Source organism: Limulus polyphemus, unplaced genomic scaffold (genome assembly GCF_000517525.1).
Source record: "Limulus polyphemus unplaced genomic scaffold, Limulus_polyphemus-2.1.2 Scaffold76, whole genome shotgun sequence".
Taxonomy (NCBI): domain Eukaryota; kingdom Metazoa; phylum Arthropoda; class Merostomata; order Xiphosura; family Limulidae; genus Limulus; species Limulus polyphemus.
The window spans coordinates 840,569-857,313 of NW_013665686.1; the positions used below are offsets into that span (position 1 = coordinate 840,569).

Sequence of the window (16,745 nt, forward strand, 5' to 3'; positions counted from 1 at the left end):
AACCAGATAGCTCAATGTGACTTTGCTATAAAATAAACAAACTAACAAAACTTTCTCTTTCCTTGTATATTTATTCCACAGAAATGCTACGGTTATAATTATTACCGCAAACAAGAAACAAACTCTCCTCTACTGAGCTATTCTTCATATAGAAGTTAAACTTTAACTATCTGGCTAAGCAAGACATAAATTACACACCAGTCATGCACAATTAATATTATATAGAACAAGAAATGCCATCGGTCATTTCCTACTAGTTTTTGTTAGAATGACGTTCCAGAAAGAACCAATGATGTGAATGTTACACGCGCCACCTTTTTACAGCTTATTTAAAGGGGTGAAAAGTCTATTAAAATCGGCGTGGGTTTATAAACCTTTGGTTTGTTTTCTTTTTTCTGGGTGTACTAAGACATTGTGGCAGTACTGATAATTATTGAAGCTTTTCTGTCGCCTAGGCGCTGTTCATTTACATTACAATGGTAAGTTTTGTAATACAGTCTACAGATAACATTAGTCATTTCATTTTCACGTTTCGGAATGAAAACAGCACAGAGTGTTACTATCACTAGTAAGAACGACAAGGAGACAGAACTTGGCTATTTGTGCCCATCAAACATAAATATAAAACGGGAAGAAGCGTCATAAGATAAACGTCATAATATAATTTTTAAATTTCTGAAAAGTCTACAGAAAGCTACTGGGTCCATTGAAATTTGAAGGTTATCTTTTAACTTTTGAAACTGAAAGTTTGATATCAAGGGCTAATTTGGCTCGGTACTTTTACTAGTAGTAGTACTGGTACTACTAGCTATCCAAGTTTCTAACATTCCTATTTCAAACTACATAAATAAACTATTTTCTATATCGAACCTTCGTCTCTAAAGTATATATTCATTCTCTTCCTAAACTCGTTCAATTTTGCAGCATCTACCATTCAACTTTCGAGAACTGGACCTCAAAAGGCAAACTGTTCCTTAGACTAATGATCCTATTGAAAAAATAATACAGCCTGTACTAGTTTTGCCTGAGTTATTCCATATTTTAAACTTGTATCCTGTAGTCATATGACCTGCATAATTATTTTATGAAAACATTATTAGGATTTATGGTTTCTAAGGCTCCAATTATGTTAAAAACATTAGTCATTTCACATAACCCCATGTTTTTTTCAACAAATGCACATTAACGTGACCAAGAGATTTCAATTCAAATATGTAGCTCTTCTCCGAAGTTCCTCCAATAATGTGACATCCTTTCTTAAATAAAGCAATTAAAAAGAACACAACATTCCAGATGAAACTTAACCAGTGTCATATACAGTAAACTGATGACAACCTATGAGTTGTACTAAATATTTTTTCCATACAGCTTAGAATTCTATTTGCGTTGTTACTAATTAATGCTTAAAGGGGCTTGTAGGTTTTATTATAGCCCTTTTTACCCTGTTGTATTCACCTAGTTTCTCAACAAGGTTATAACTAATATAAGAATAATTAATATTGTAAGAATTAATGTGTATAATTTTAATGTTTTATTAAGCCATTTTTAACCTTAATGTTAAAAAGGCATTTTTCAGGTTTTAGTTGAGTTTAAAGCATTTTGAATTAAAATACCCATTAATTCAATATAATCTGTAAACTCAACCAATTCTCAGGTTGTTGCATTATCCATGTTGATAAAAATGAAAAATAATGAAACTTATCATAAATCTCTGAGGTATACTACTTGTAATACCAATCCACTGTGTCTCACACCATTAATAACAATCTACAGCCTGACTAACTCTCAATCTATTGTATTAGCCAAAGCCCTGTCTCAATAGCTACAATATTTGTAAGTCTTGTATTGTAATGTACCTAATCAAAACTTTCTGAAAGCCTAACTATATATTAAAAAAAATTCACTGCATTATCTACATTTAGATCAACATAGCATTTTTCTAAAAAAGGACATTCACAAGACATTAGCTTTTCTAAGTCCATTCTGTTGTTCTCTAATAATATGAAACTTGTTTAAATGCTGTTGTCAATTGTAGATGAGTAATTTCACAACCATGGAAGTAACTGTTTGGTAAGTACTTGGGCATTGTCTAAATTCCCCTCCACAGTCTTTTATTCTAATGCTCAGATAATCCACAGGAAGTGTGTTTGAATCCTTGTGGATAAGGGATACATTTAAGTTAGAATAATAATTTATTATTATTTCATTAGTTTTTTGTGGGTGTGGGATAGCCTGGATGAGTTGAATAGTTTTCTGTCACCTTGTTTTAAGTAATACAGAGAATGGATTATTTGATTGTAACTCCTGGCAACTTCATCAGCTTTAAATTTTAGTTAGCATTTTGCATAGTTACATGCCTACACACATCTACTAATAACACTATATCTTGCATATATCTACTATATCAACAGTGCATTTAATATACTTATTAGGCTTAAACTAATGACTGTGAAGCAATAAATGAGCCATGAAAATAATTTACATTCTAATACATTTAATTTTCTGTTAATTTTTTAGCATAAAGTGTTTTACTGTTTGTTTACTTTTTTCAGTTTTAGATGCATCAGACATCCACTCCAGCTTTTTACTGCTAATGGTATAACTACATGCAAACTTAATTATAAACACAAACTGAAATAAATACATGCTTACTCTTTTTCCATTGAATTACCTATCCAACCAATACTTAAAATGAAAAAATTAAATTAGGAATTTGACCTTTTCTAGTCTTTTTGTGAAGCCATGGGGTAAATCTGCTTGTCACAGTGGAAGAAAAGGTTCTTGTGAAGCTGTGAGGTAGATCCATTGTCACATCAAATGGCTATAAATGTCAAAGCAGATATATTTGCTTGTCACATTGTACAAGTTAAAGTCAACTTGTCCAAGTTCCAAAAATCCATAGCATATTTATTTGCTTTTCAAATATTATAACTAAGTTCATGTGATGAAACACTTTAGGAATGTAACACTTTTTAGTGAAAATAGAAAAGTGCTGGTTGTAACAAACTTAAAAAACTGTTGATGGTCGATTCTTCTGCCTTTGTATAAAAATTATACAGTTGCCTGTCATGTGACTGTATATACTACTGAAATGGTACTTGTTAAGCTGTATATTTTCATTGATAACATTGGCCTTTACCAAAGTTTAAGGAAAATGTGTTAGTTTGAATATGTAAAGACTGAAAGTAATCTAAGTTTTATTAGCAATGAATTTATTTTCTATTGATTGTGTAATTCTTGTACAGAACAATCAGGCACTAGTAAATTATAAAGTTGAAATAATAACCCAAAGGATTTCTACAAAAATTATACATGTATCAGTTCTTTATCCTTGAAGAAAAACCATGATTCATAAACCCCGTAAGGTATAAAGTCACCTTGTTTCAAAATGAAATATTCAAAACTTAGGTCATTCAAATTTTACTATGATTGTATAGGAGTCATTACTGTTAAACTAATTGATATTGCTAGCCTTAAGAATAATGTGAAAGAATAGTTAATTGTAGAAGGTTAAATTGTGCAAAATTTGTAGGGTATATGTAAGGTGAGCTGATAGAGATGAAGTTTTTTTGTTTTGTTTTTTAAGATGCTCATGTTGATTCAGTGAATTTATATTTTTGCTTGTAAGAGGAAAAGATTGAGTTTGATTTGTATAATTACAATTAGAGAGTCTGAGTGAATGAAACAGGTGAGGCAAGGGAGTAGTGTAGAATTAACAGATGGAAAAAAAATTGTAAAAGCTATAATTGTTCTTTTGAGTTAAAGAACAGAAAATGCAAACTTTTTATAATATGCAGGGGAAGAAGGTCTACATGCAAGAGTAAGGAAGTCTACATGTAGAACAAAAAGTTAAGGTAGCAAAAGGTAATTTGATCCATCATGATCATCAACTTCTCTAACTTTTAAAATAAAATTAAATATGTTTATAGCAAAGAAAATTTTATATTGTTATTAACCATATCATTAGCCATTATACCAAAAACATTGTCAAAGAAATTTACATATAGGCTTTTAAAGCTTTCCTTCCATCTCTCAAATACACAACTTGTAAGATAACTAGCAGTTTTGAATACTTGAAACCAGTTAATCTTCCTCTTGTCCATTCTCTTGAGTTTCAAAGAATATACAAGCTCAAAAATATGTCTTATTCCGATAAGGTACTCTTCCTCTGCTTACAAGATTAGCTTTTCTCATTTTGTGCTATCCTCTGTATGGGAACGTTTTCAGAAATGCATGCCATAAGCCTTCATCATCCCTCTGCTTGAATTTAAAGTTCCAATACGTCTCTCATGCAAATCATCATGTGTCACGTCTCTACCAATAGGAGAGCACAACTATCACATGATGCATGTGACTCCCTCTATGCGCCATTACCAAACTATCACTTCTGCTTTGGCAGCTGTCGAGTTCAGATGCTCTTTCTTACATTATTCAGTTACCTTGAAGTGGTTTGATTTTTTTATTTTTCTTAACTTTATTTACAACACTTCACATTGTGGAGTTAATATTTTTATTGAAAATGCAAACTTTTTATAATATGCAGGGGAAGAAGGTCTACATGCAAGAGTAAGGAAGTCTACATGTAGAACAAAGCTTTGCCTCTTTGCCTCTTTTTCCCACTTAGGAATTCCGAAGCTACAGTCACCACTTTGGGTACTTTGCCAGCATCTGATGCTGTATTTTCAGCCATGGGCACAGGAGACGCATTAGGGGATATATTGTCACTCATTTGCAGTATATGAGTATATTGAGCAGTATATGAGTCAACCTCTCTCGCATACTTCTGCCCCACTTTCTCCTGAGCCTTTCAGGCCATACTGACGATTATTTTGATCGTTTGTTTGCTGCACCTTCCCGTTCACTACTTGATCATTGGTCTTTTCAGACTTTATCTCTTGGGTATATGATGTTTTGTCTCTTACACACCTTCCCTCTTACACGAAACAACTTCCCAACCCTATTTAGTCTTTTCCTCATCCCCCGATATTAGGGTTCATATGGACCTTTCAACTGGGGAAGTGCGTTAATATGCCTCATCCCCCACAGACTTTGGATCAGTCCGACCTTGCTTATCATCAGGCGGACTTTCCCTTTCTCAACCAACAGTTGTTGGGGTTGATTCTACATGTTTGGGAAGCAAACCCAGATTACCCTGTCCATCTTACCCAAGCCCAATTTTCTCACCTTTGTCTCACCCTCATGACCCTGTTAAGGTACCTTTCCTCTCTTCACCTTCTGTCAGAGGCTCTTCACAGGAACCCTGAAGGGTTTTCTGCTGAAATCCTCTTCATCCTTACTTCTACATTGGTTTGTCTATTGTCTTTGGCTCTCATGCTTCAAATGTGTTTTGTTTGTTGTTGGGACCGCTTGGGCCATGATGCGGTTTTGGCAAGGGCCCATCTCCAGGCTCCTTATCTGAGAGACCTCTGCACAGTGCCATTTTTGTGGTGTTATGGGTTCATGGGGGTTTTACTTCCACCTGTTTGTGGTTCCTAAGATAACCGAGGACTGGTGTCCTGTCATCGATTTATCCCGTCTCAATCAGTATGTTCACACTCTCCTCGCTTTACCATGGAGACATACCATTCTCTTCTTGGGCATTTTCTCTGGGTCTTTGGATGACAAAGGTGAATGTATCCAATGCTTACTTACACATTCCTGTGGCAAAGCGTTCGTGTCCATATCTTCGGTTGGTCCATTGGCGGGTTGTGTACCCATTTTGTACCTTCCCTTTCGGCCTAGTCTCAGCAACATACGTGTTTTGTTGTGTAGTCCACTCCTTTGCTCAGCATATTCATGTCATGGGGTTTTGCTTCCATGTTTATATGGATGACTGGCTTCTTCTTGCTCATTCCAAATGAACTGGCCCATCACACTCGTCAGCTACTGGCTCAGTTGGGTGTTTTCCTCAACACCCATCTTAGTCAGGCCCAACCTCCTCCTCTCCAGCTCCATTCTATGGAACGGGCCGTTCGGAAAACCCTGTCTGTTCCCTCACTTACAGCTCGCAGGGTTCTGTTGCTTTTGGGGATGTGATCCTCCATGTCCCCACTCGTATCCCTGGGCAGGGCCCATATGCGGTTTCTTCAATGGGCCCTTTACGATCAATAGAACCTTGCCCAGGATCCCTTGGAGACTTCTATGTCCCTTCCCTCATCTCTTGTAGTCGATCTCCATTGGTTGTTGAACAGGGCCTACACATCGGCAGGGGTCCCACTTCCTCCTCCATGGCCAAATTTACATCTGTTCACAGATGCATCCCTTCAAGGCTGGGTTGCCTGGGTGGATCACCAAGAGGTTTCAGGTCGTTGGTGTATGGAGGAGAATTCTCTTCACATTAATGTTCTCGAACTCTTGGCTGTTCGTCGAGCTTAGGATCATTTTCTTTCTCTTTCCAGCTGCTGGCTGATTATGATCCATTCCAACAATTGTACTGTAGTGGCTTATATCAATCACCATGATGGCACCAGGTCTATGGATCTTCTTTACTGGGCCCACACACATCAAATTAATTTGGTGTGTCATGTACCAGGTGCTTTGAATCTTGTAGCTGATCATCTTTCCTGACCAGATCGCGTTTATCCCACGGAGTGGTCCTTGCATCCTGCAGATTTTTTGGTGGCTCTGTCTGCAACTGGGTGTGCCCCATATTGATGCCTTTGCCACCTTCCTCAATCACAAATTACCTCGGTTTTGGTCCCCAGTTCCCCATCCTCAAGCCTTGGATTCGTGATGACACATTCCCGGATCCCTGGCATTTGGCTACCCTGTGATTTCCTGAAGTCAAATTTTAGGCTCCATCTTGACTCTGGGACTTGAGGTGAAGATGGTATGAACCTCGTGCTACCCTCGTGAGGATATCGGTACCCAGCGAATGAGGTTTGGGATGTTGTTGAATTACCGAGTATGGTCCATCGTACCCTAGCCACTCTACACCATGGGACACATCCTCACTTGCCTACTTTCCATCATGGGATTGAGTGATTCTAATTTCTATTTAAGATTACATTGCTAAACTATCCTCTCCCATGCGGATGTGCTCCCTTCATGTTCCACCATGTCTTGTTCTCCTGATCATGTCGATGTTCCTGGTGAAGAAATACCTGGCTCAGATGTGGTGCAGTTCCCCTTCTCAGATCGTGTGATCTGGTCTTCTCATTTCAGGGGTGTCCTCTGGACATTTCTGGGGGATACACCTGTGCTTCCCTCTCACTGGTCCCTCCTCCATTTCAATGTTGGGGTTCAAGCTAATCTTGTGAGCGGAGGGAGAATACCTTATCGGAAGTTATAATTTTCCTAAGTGAAAATGTATTTCAAATAAGTACTTCCCTCCTCTCACACTTCCCACCCATCCTCCCCACAATCTTTCAGTGCTCACGTCTTCTGCCAAACTTCAGAGTGATAGTTTGGTAGTGGCTTGTAGAAATAGTCACTTGCATTAAGTGATAGTAGTACTCTCCTGTTGGTGGAGAGGTGACGTATGATGATTTGCATGAGAGACGTATTGGAACTTTGGATTCCAACAGAGGGACGATGAAGGCTTGTGGCATGTGTTTCAGAAAAAGTTTGCATACAGAGGGCAGCACAAAACGAGAAAAGCTAATCTTGTGAGAGGAGGGAAGTGCCTATTGGAAATAGATTTTCATTTAGGAAAATTATAACTTTCATTCTAAAGCTTAAATGATGTAAATCAGGAGTTGTTCTTGTAGTCTGCCTCTTAACTTTCCAATATCTTGATATTCTTCTTGCAGTAAAGGGGATTAAACTGGATGCACTACTATAAGAAAGGCAGCATCTGTGTCTTGTAAAAGGCTAAATTAATTTTCTGGTTCTTAAATTCAGAATTACTATACATGTAACCAAGAAATCACTTTATTCTTTTCACCACAGCTAAACTCTTAGCAAAAGGCACTTTAAAATAGCTTTTTGAAAATCAAAGTACTGTTTCCATTCTCCAAATGATAAGTAATAATCTCAAGAAAATATAATGTATTAGTAAGGCAAGATTTGCTTTTTGTGAATCCATACTGGCCATTCATGTGTGATATCACATTTCACTAAATGATTTTGTAAAGCTACTTTTATTAGATTTTTACCCATCACAGAATTAATACTAACTGGCCTGTAATTTCCAGGTCAACTCTTATCACCCCTTTTAAAAACAGGAGTAAAATAAACAACTCTCCAGTCCTCAGGTGCCTAACCATTGTATATTGACCTACCAAAAATGAAAGAGGGAGGCTCACATATCTTTAACCTGTTTTAAAACCATGGGAAAACCTTGTCTTGCCCAGGTGCTTTATCTGTTTTTAATGATTAAGGTCAGTTACAATATTTCCCATAGATTACTTATGGTAAAAAACATTGCTAATGTGTTCTTTAATAAAAATGGAAAACTCTTAGAATCTCAACCATCTCATCGTCTTCAACAAAAATGTTACCATCTCAGTATTTTTTTTTATTTATCTTTAACATATTTTAAGAAATTTTTGCAGTTGTATTTAACATTATCAGGCAGCTGTTTCTTGTAAACCCTTCTGGATTTCCTAATGTCTTTTTTTCCTAACCAATTCCCTAGTCTTCTTATAGTCCTGTAAATCTTCCAACTTATCTATCAGTTTAAACTTATTAAACCTATGGCATTTATCAATTTTTTGTATTTTAAAGTCTGTCAGGTGTGATTTTCTCTTTCTCTTATTAGGAACATGATTATCTTGAATTAAGAGAAATTTTGTATCACCTTTTAACTCATCTCAATTCACTAATGATAAATCATGTCTCACTGCTTCAAAATAAACTTTCTGAAAATTAAGAATTATAGTTTAATTTCTTTTTATCTCAGTGTTTACCAGAACATTAAGACTGGTTATGAGATTATTACTCTTCTCTACATATTTCTTTGCTGAACTCTTGCAACTATATATTCATTAGTCATTAAAAATCTAAAATGTTATCCCTTTCAATTTGCTCTCTGACTGTTTGGTATAGAAAACCATCCTGAATTACCTTTGAGTCAAATGAAATTTCTGTCTCTCACTGTTTAACTTCAATTAGTGTCTAAAATCAAGGTTTACCATTACTATTCTTATTAATAACAACGCTAATATCATTATACAATTCCTCATTGATCTCATCTGTCTGGTCAGGTGACCTATAGCAATTGCCAATTAAAAACTTTATATCCTGAAACCTGTGCTTGTAAGCTACTTTTGATTACTATTTTTTGTGTCTTCAAACCCAATAACCTTTAGTTCATCTATTATTATAAAGAGCCACTCCACCCCCTCTTAAATTTGAGTTTTTGAGCTTGCATAATCCCTATTAACCTTAAGAATATCTCTCTTATTTTTTATATATATAAAAGCTACAACATCCTCCATTTTACAAGTGAACTTTATTTTTTTGTGTAAGCCAGCATTTTCATTTACTAGAAATGAGATTTCTCTACTTATCCACTTAGAAAAGTTTTTACTTTCAGACAAACATTTTGGAGGCATATATTCCTTTTTGACTACCATGATCACAAACAACCCAAAGTTTATTGACATTTTACTCAATTTTTGTATATCTATATTTAACCATATGCTACTCATTTCTCAGTACTAAAAACAGTGTTACAGGTTGTGGGATTTTTAAATAGCATAGATAACATAATAACTAGAATTAATGATGGTGCTTTTTTTTTTTGTAGTGCATGTCAGAGTTAAAGATATTAACATGAAAGCTATTAAAAAAGTATTAACCAGGTACAAAAAACTAATTGGAGCTTTAAGAATAGAAACCATTGATTAGCTCTTTCAAGAGTTCTACATGTAGGCAAGAAATTGTAAGTAGGCTGTAAGGATAAGATAAGAGATTTTCAAGGAGATTATATCTAGATCAGCAAAGCAGATTAAGTCTGTGAGACCTTAAGGATACAGTAGGCAAAAGGTGTTGCAGGTGATTAGTTCCACTTATGCAGCATAGGACATTGGACTGTTTAAATTATGTTTAGAGAGATGTGAGGAAAAGTCTTGACTTTTGCATAAATAAGGCTGATAATAGAGTAGTTATGTTAGAAGTGAATTAAAAGTTTGAGAGGAAGTGATATCATTAAGATTAGAAAAAATCTATATAATAAGATTCATTGTGTTTGTGTCACATAACTTCTCATGAACTACTGGTCACACTGACTTCTAAATGAATCATCTCATTCCTGAGGTTTGCACAAAGGTAAAATTTTTCACCCACCCCTTGGGGAATTTGGAGATTTCCCAAAAACCCTTCTCCTAAACCTCTGGACTCACCAACTTCTAAATGGTACCAAACTAATTGTCTTAGCCCCAAGGATTGCACAAAGGTAAAACTTTTCACCTAACCCCCTTAGGGAACCCGGGTATTTCACAAAAACATTTTTACAGCATGTAAATAAGTAGGCTTACTAATTACCATTTGTAAATTGGTTAAAGAAATTAAGGTGCTACTATAGCATGAGCTCTACCGCTGCATTATCCATCCCTCATGGATATCACACATTTCCATACATCTATTTTAGCGATAAACACTTAATTTGATACATTTTTATACATGTTTGATAGACCTGGGTAGGCGACATATGGTGGTAGACCTCACGCTATAGTAGCACCGAAATTAAATTTGCATTATAGCAGTAATGATCATTAAACTGAAAAATTGTAGTTCAAGCACTAAACTTGCATTTTAGCAGCCCTGTATATGTGGACCATAGGCTCATGGCTTTGCTAGTGCTTATTGATATTTTCTGTAGACCCAGTAAACAGTTGTTTGACAATGACAATATAGTAATTTCTGGGTCAATTCTAGTACAGTTGTGTGCAACAACAGAGATTCAAAGACCTAGAGTATGAAGAACAGATGTAGTGATTTGTTGTTGTTGGAAGACAGAAACAAGAAACAATGATGAAGTGAAATAAAAATAAAACACCTTATTTACTGAAGCAGAAGAGTGGCTAATCATGAAGTAGAGGATTATTGCACTGTGACGTATGTATTAAACTGAAGTATAATGAACTGTGGTTATCTGAAGTTAAATTGAAAATAGTAAATAAATAAAAATGGAAAAATATAGAAAAACAAAGCATACATGATTAGCAGATTATAGGTTATAACAGTGAAACACCAACAAAATATCGCTAGCATGTCTTGAACCTTTCAAGTCAGAAATGAATCTATCTGCAGATGCCATAAACTGTAGTCACAATTCACTCTCTGTAGCTGACCAATCAGAAAGTTGGATCACAAGAATTTATAAGTATCTCCATTCTGTATGCCAGTCATTAAGCAGTCCATCAAAAGCAATAATATAACTATCCCATGAAACAGTAGGTAGCTTCTGTGATTGTGTGATTGACAAAATGGAAAACTTATGGAATTTGGATGTTTTTTTTCCTTAGTTTCATTAGACTAGCCAAAAAGAGTATGCATTTATTCCAATGGATTTGCAATACAACTAAAAACATTTTGCTGAATGGATGAAAAGGGAAATTTAATTCTGTTACAGGAAAAGCATCTAGTTGTAGGAACACTAAATCCATTTGTAAATTGGAGGATACTGAGGCTTATAGGAACAAACGGAAACTTCAAGGAAGCTATCATTAAGGCTACGGTGGATTATGAAATTATTTTTGGCTCAAATTTAACTTAAAGAATTATTATGCTAAAATGAACTGCAAGAAAAAAGCTAAAGATAATACTAGTATTTTAAGATTATTTAAAGGGGATCTCATTATGGAGGATATGAACATGCCCAAATTGTTTCAAATGTAGAGGGAGAATATTCCCAAGTTGACTAATTTCCTTAAAGGTGGAGAAGTTGTTTTTCTTAAATTCTATTCCTGCTGAAAAAAAACTGTTGGAATATTTTGGGAAACTTCTTGAGAATAAAGATCTTTGCTGTGACAAGGTTTTTTTATGTTAAAACTTAAAAATAAATAACTTGTTTTCAGAAATTTCTCAACTCTTGATGACACTCAATATATTATACATGTAATTGAATGATTGCCATGTGATAATTTGTGTTTTTCTAAAGAAAGTGTTAAGGAAGGAACTGTTTGAATAAAATTAAGCTCTGAAGAGAACACTGGAAAGTGAAAATGGTTGAAAATTTTCTCTGTAGCATAAAAGACCTACGTGACATTATTCAGGTGTTTCAGATTACTAGGGATTTGGTTACACTTTCTGTGAATGATCTGCTTCAGTATGAAGAGTATAAAATGTAAGGCTACATCTAGACTTAGTCATTAGTAAATTATTTCTCTGTTGCAGATAAACATAGAATGGTTTGCCTGATGATGTGGAGTCTGCAACCTCTTCAGACCAACTGGCTTTCTGTTACCTTAATGTTGATGTTCTTACTATGTAGCTTACATCCATTTGTACTTAGTTTGGTGAGACTCATTAGTTTACTGCCAAACTTTAGACAAGGTGGGCACTGTTTATGATGTTTTTAAGTTCAGTGCTATCCTATAAAGCAATGGTTCCTAACCCATTTTAGATAGAGATCCAGCAAGGCTTGCATCAAAAACCCTACAGAAACAACAAAAAGAAAAAGGGTGAAGAGCATACATTGTACTTAATAGGGAAAACATGGTATTTACAATAATGTCAAAATAAAATTTATGTATTCCAGGGAGAAAGAATTATTACCACTTTTACCAGTAGATGTAATTATATCTTTCACTTATTATTATATTACTTTACATATATATATATAATTTTTAATTATATTTCATTTGTTTATTATATTGAAATAGCTTACATGGTCCTATATGTATTTATGATGCTATTTTGCAAGTTTCTTGTGGCTTGATGTGAAAATTAGCAGAACTTAGTTTTGAGCTGGGGTCTGATGGTTGAAAACACTGCTATGAATGACTGTTTGTAAATCTCTTTCACATTCAGAAGTTCACAACCTAGTATGTTTTTTTTTAGAAACAAAATAAATGTTCTTTTGAAGTATCTGTCTTAAAAATGTTTTAATTCTGAATTCTTTTTCGTTAAAGTTGTTGTAGGAAAACAAACAGTGCTCCAAGTTTTAACTTTATTTGTATTTTTCTTTTCAGTCACATACCATCTTGTTGGTTCAGCCAGGCAAACCAGAAACCCGAACATATTCTGATTACGAATCTGTTAATGAGTGCATGGAAGGTTAGCACATTCCATCATTCACAGTTTTTTGTTTGTTTTTGATTTTGTATCATATATACAAATGTACACTGGTAACAAGTCATGAACTGAAAGATGTGTACTGTAAAGAAGCTATATACTGATGTATGATTTGATTTTTATTAATAAATTACTAAGATGCATAAAATACTTTAAATGGGAAGTAAGTAACTGAGTGTTTGAAACAACACATGAGCAAGAAATGAAACCATTTTTACTCTGTGAAATGAATTATATGATCATTTTGTGTGTGACTAAAAACAAAACATTATTTGGGAAATAAATTAAAGTATTCAATAATAATAATAATAAGCTCAAAGTGACACAGTTCAGCTCTTTTAACATTGAGTAACATGTTTTACTTTGGGGCTGTTAAATTTGGCCAAACAAACTTAAGTATGGGATATTAAAAATTTACTAGATTTAAACAAATTTTTGCCAGTCTTCTCGGAGAAAATCTAAAACAAATGCATTAAATTGGGAAAAAGCAATGCACTACCAGTTAGTATATGTAGCTTAACCATGAATAGGCTTATCATTAAATTGTTATCAAAGCATGAAATCAAGTGAACTGTAGAAATGATTCAAAACATGTTTTTTAGGTAATGGCTTAATTTACCTGATTTTATTTTATTTTTTAGTTGAACTGCTTTGCCAAGGATATATGATCAAATTCCTTAGTTACTTAATTTGTACTATAAGAAATTACTACATCAAGGACTCGATAAATATTTTGGAGTCAAGATACAGGCTTGTTCTGATAAGCTGTTAGTTGCAGTTTTTCATGAGATTTGATTTGTTGAAAATGTGTGTGTTGATTGACTTTTGTTTATTTTTTTAAAAGATTGAATGCTTAGTATTTTTGCCTTCTGTAAAATACTTATTTGAATGTTAATAGCAGTGTAGCATTGTCAATAGTTTCTTGTTTTTAATAATAATATTTGTAACATCAATGACCTCGGATCAGAAATTGAGAAAAAGTGTTCATTTGTTTTTTATATGTATATAGATATTCGGTTACTCTTGTAAAGCATGATTCTTAGATGCTATACATTTGCAGGTGTCTGTCACATATATGAAGAACATCTGAAACGTCAGAACCCAAATACTCCATCCATCACATATGACATAAGCCAGTTGTTTGATTTTGTTGATCAGTTACAGGATCTCAGTTGCTTAGTGTAAGTTCAACCTGTTTCAAATATAGGAAATACTGGTTTAAAAATGTAGTTCTTCTTAAAAACAGAAAACAATGTGTGTTTCTGACACTAATTTTTATTAAAAAAAAGGCTATATTTGAAGGGTAAGACCCCCCCCCCCTCACAAAGCTTGCTGTTTTTTTTAGACAAAAAACATCATTCTAAAATCTTATCCTTAAAAGACTGTAAGAATTAATTTATGGTAAAGGTCATACCCTTGGAATGTTATCTTTATTGCATTGGTGTTTTATATATCATTGGTTTAGCCTAAGATTTGTGAATGCACCATGTACCTTTTTGTCTGTTAATACTATTTCCTTCCTAAATTACTTTTTAGAAAATTTTATCATGTTTCATGTGTGGTTTGATCTTGTTGTTAGGTACCAGAAGTCTACTAATACGTATGCTCCTTACAACAAAGATTGGATCAAGGAAAAGATATATATTCTTTTGCGGAGACAGGCTTCAAAGAACCAGTCTTGAAACCTCTTTTTACATAAACATTTATAATTACACATTTGGCATAGTTTCATCAGTTTAGTTTAGTTTTACATTCATCTGACTGAAAAAGAAAAATACTAGTGTGTATTAGTTATTGCCAGGGCTTTAATATATTAAATGTTTACTAAAGTATTTTCCTTATTATCAAGTGTTCATTAAAGCCATATGTTTGTGATATATTCCTCCCACTGTCTTTATTCTGGTTCAAAACCTTTTTAAACTCTTATATCTGTCAAAACTGTTCCTGAGTATGTTTCACATGTATTTGTAGTTTTCTGTATCCTGTATACCATTACTAAGAAATACTTTGTTATTTTGTTTGTTTGCTTTTGTTTTGTATTTTCATTTTGTTCAGTCTTTATTTTTTGAATTTGTGGAAAGTTCCCCAAATGTAAAAGTTTTAGCCTTTATTGATTTTAGGAAAATTAAAGTCTGCTTCTGTGTTAACTTAGGGACAAGTTAGTCATGAAACTTGGAGTTTCAGTTATGTGCTAGATATATTTTTTAGGCTACATTGTCATGTGGTTTAAATCCATATTAAGACGCATTTAAAAATGTGGAGAAATATGCACAAGACAATTCTCCGTTAAAAGTACTTAGTAAAATCACTCCCATTTATTTCTACCCCATAATATCTAAAAAAAAAGATCTTGGATGGGTTGCCATATTTCAGTTTTCTGTAGGTTTTATCAGAATATTTAAAATTCTGCAAACCAAACATATGAATACCAGTGCTCTTTAATTGCAAGGATGTGAAGATATTGTTCATCACAGCAAATTTTATACATTTGTCCCTCAGATACATCTTGCACATGTTAGTCATTACTATTTTTTATTCACTTTACCACATTCATTACTAAAGCTATAAACAAGATAAGAAAAAAAAAGTCAAATTTCATATAATTGGTATTTTCTTGTCAGCATTTATTGAAAACTTTATCTTTTTCTGACTAGATATTCTATCTTAAATAAAGAGACAATAAAAAGTTCATATTTAACAATGAGGTGAAAATAAAAGGGTGTCTGAAATCATTAGCTTGAAGTCAAAACTAAACAAACTTTTAATTAGAAAATGTTTTCATTATGGGATTTTTACTATCTTTGTGGATTAAGAGAAAATATATTTTTACCTAAATTTTATATTAAACCAACCATCTGATCATCTGTAATAGTTGAGGTATTTTCTTTTTGGAAGTATGCTTTAAATCTTTTGATCTAAATTAGTACTTTATCAGATGTTACTGAAACTAAGTTTAATGTGATCATGCTTCGGCATTTCCATGTAAAATTATTTTTTTTCAAAATACTTGAAATATGGAGTACAAACAACTGTTTTAACAGATTGATCTGTGAAAATGAAATAAAACGATTATCACACTTAAAGTATTGTTTATTTATAATTACACTGTTCTTAGTACAACTCTTTTGGTGATCAAGTGGTGACATAAAATTCTTTATCATTGGTTGGTACAGTATACCATATTTTTCTGAATTTTCTGAGCTTTATGGCTAATTTGAAGTTCAGTGCTGCCTCCCCTCGACGTGGATTCCTGTACGTGGTGAGGGGACCTCCCAGGGAAGGTTCTGTATTTTCAGTTACTTCCTCTGGGATCTAAACATCCAAGTGTTTGCCGTGCGTGGCGACCTGTGAAGGGGAGGAGAGGATCCTGGTGGTTGAGTGGTGTCTGGAGCTCTGCAACACACCACTTTGGCCTTGAATTCCTGTAGACGGGTAGCCTTGGGGTGGCCCCCCAGGGTCATTTAGCTGGTCCACTCGGGCTAGGGTCAACTGAGTACCACTGTGAGCATTCTCAATGGGTGTTGTGGACATCTTGTCTGATGCTGGTGTTTGGGTATAGTGCT

At 34.2% G+C, this 16,745-nt stretch overlaps 1 protein-coding gene across 1 annotated transcript; it reads left to right on the forward strand.

Annotated features, from left to right (window-relative positions):
• The first annotated feature begins 311 nt into the window (after positions 1 to 311).
• LOC106466866 (enhancer of rudimentary homolog) lies at positions 312 to 16,265 on the forward strand. The gene is made up of 4 exons (XM_013927171.2): positions 312 to 479; positions 13,080 to 13,164; positions 14,243 to 14,363; positions 14,762 to 16,265. Exons 1-4 carry the CDS (start codon positions 477 to 479, stop codon positions 14,862 to 14,864), a joined length of 312 nt encoding a protein of 103 aa, XP_013782625.1. The 5' UTR covers positions 312 to 476; the 3' UTR covers positions 14,865 to 16,265.
• Positions 16,266 to 16,745: the final 480 nt, after the last annotated feature.

What these genes read in the sequence shown, in the direction of transcription:
- LOC106466866 (XM_013927171.2), top strand. An exon ending in TGTTAATGAGTGCATGGAAG is followed by an intron (nt 13,165 to 14,242) that starts GTTAGCACATTC and finishes ATACATTTGCAG; the next exon opens with GTGTCTGTCACATATATGAA. An exon ending in CAGGATCTCAGTTGCTTAGT is followed by an intron (nt 14,364 to 14,761) that starts GTAAGTTCAACC and finishes TCTTGTTGTTAG; the next exon opens with GTACCAGAAGTCTACTAATA.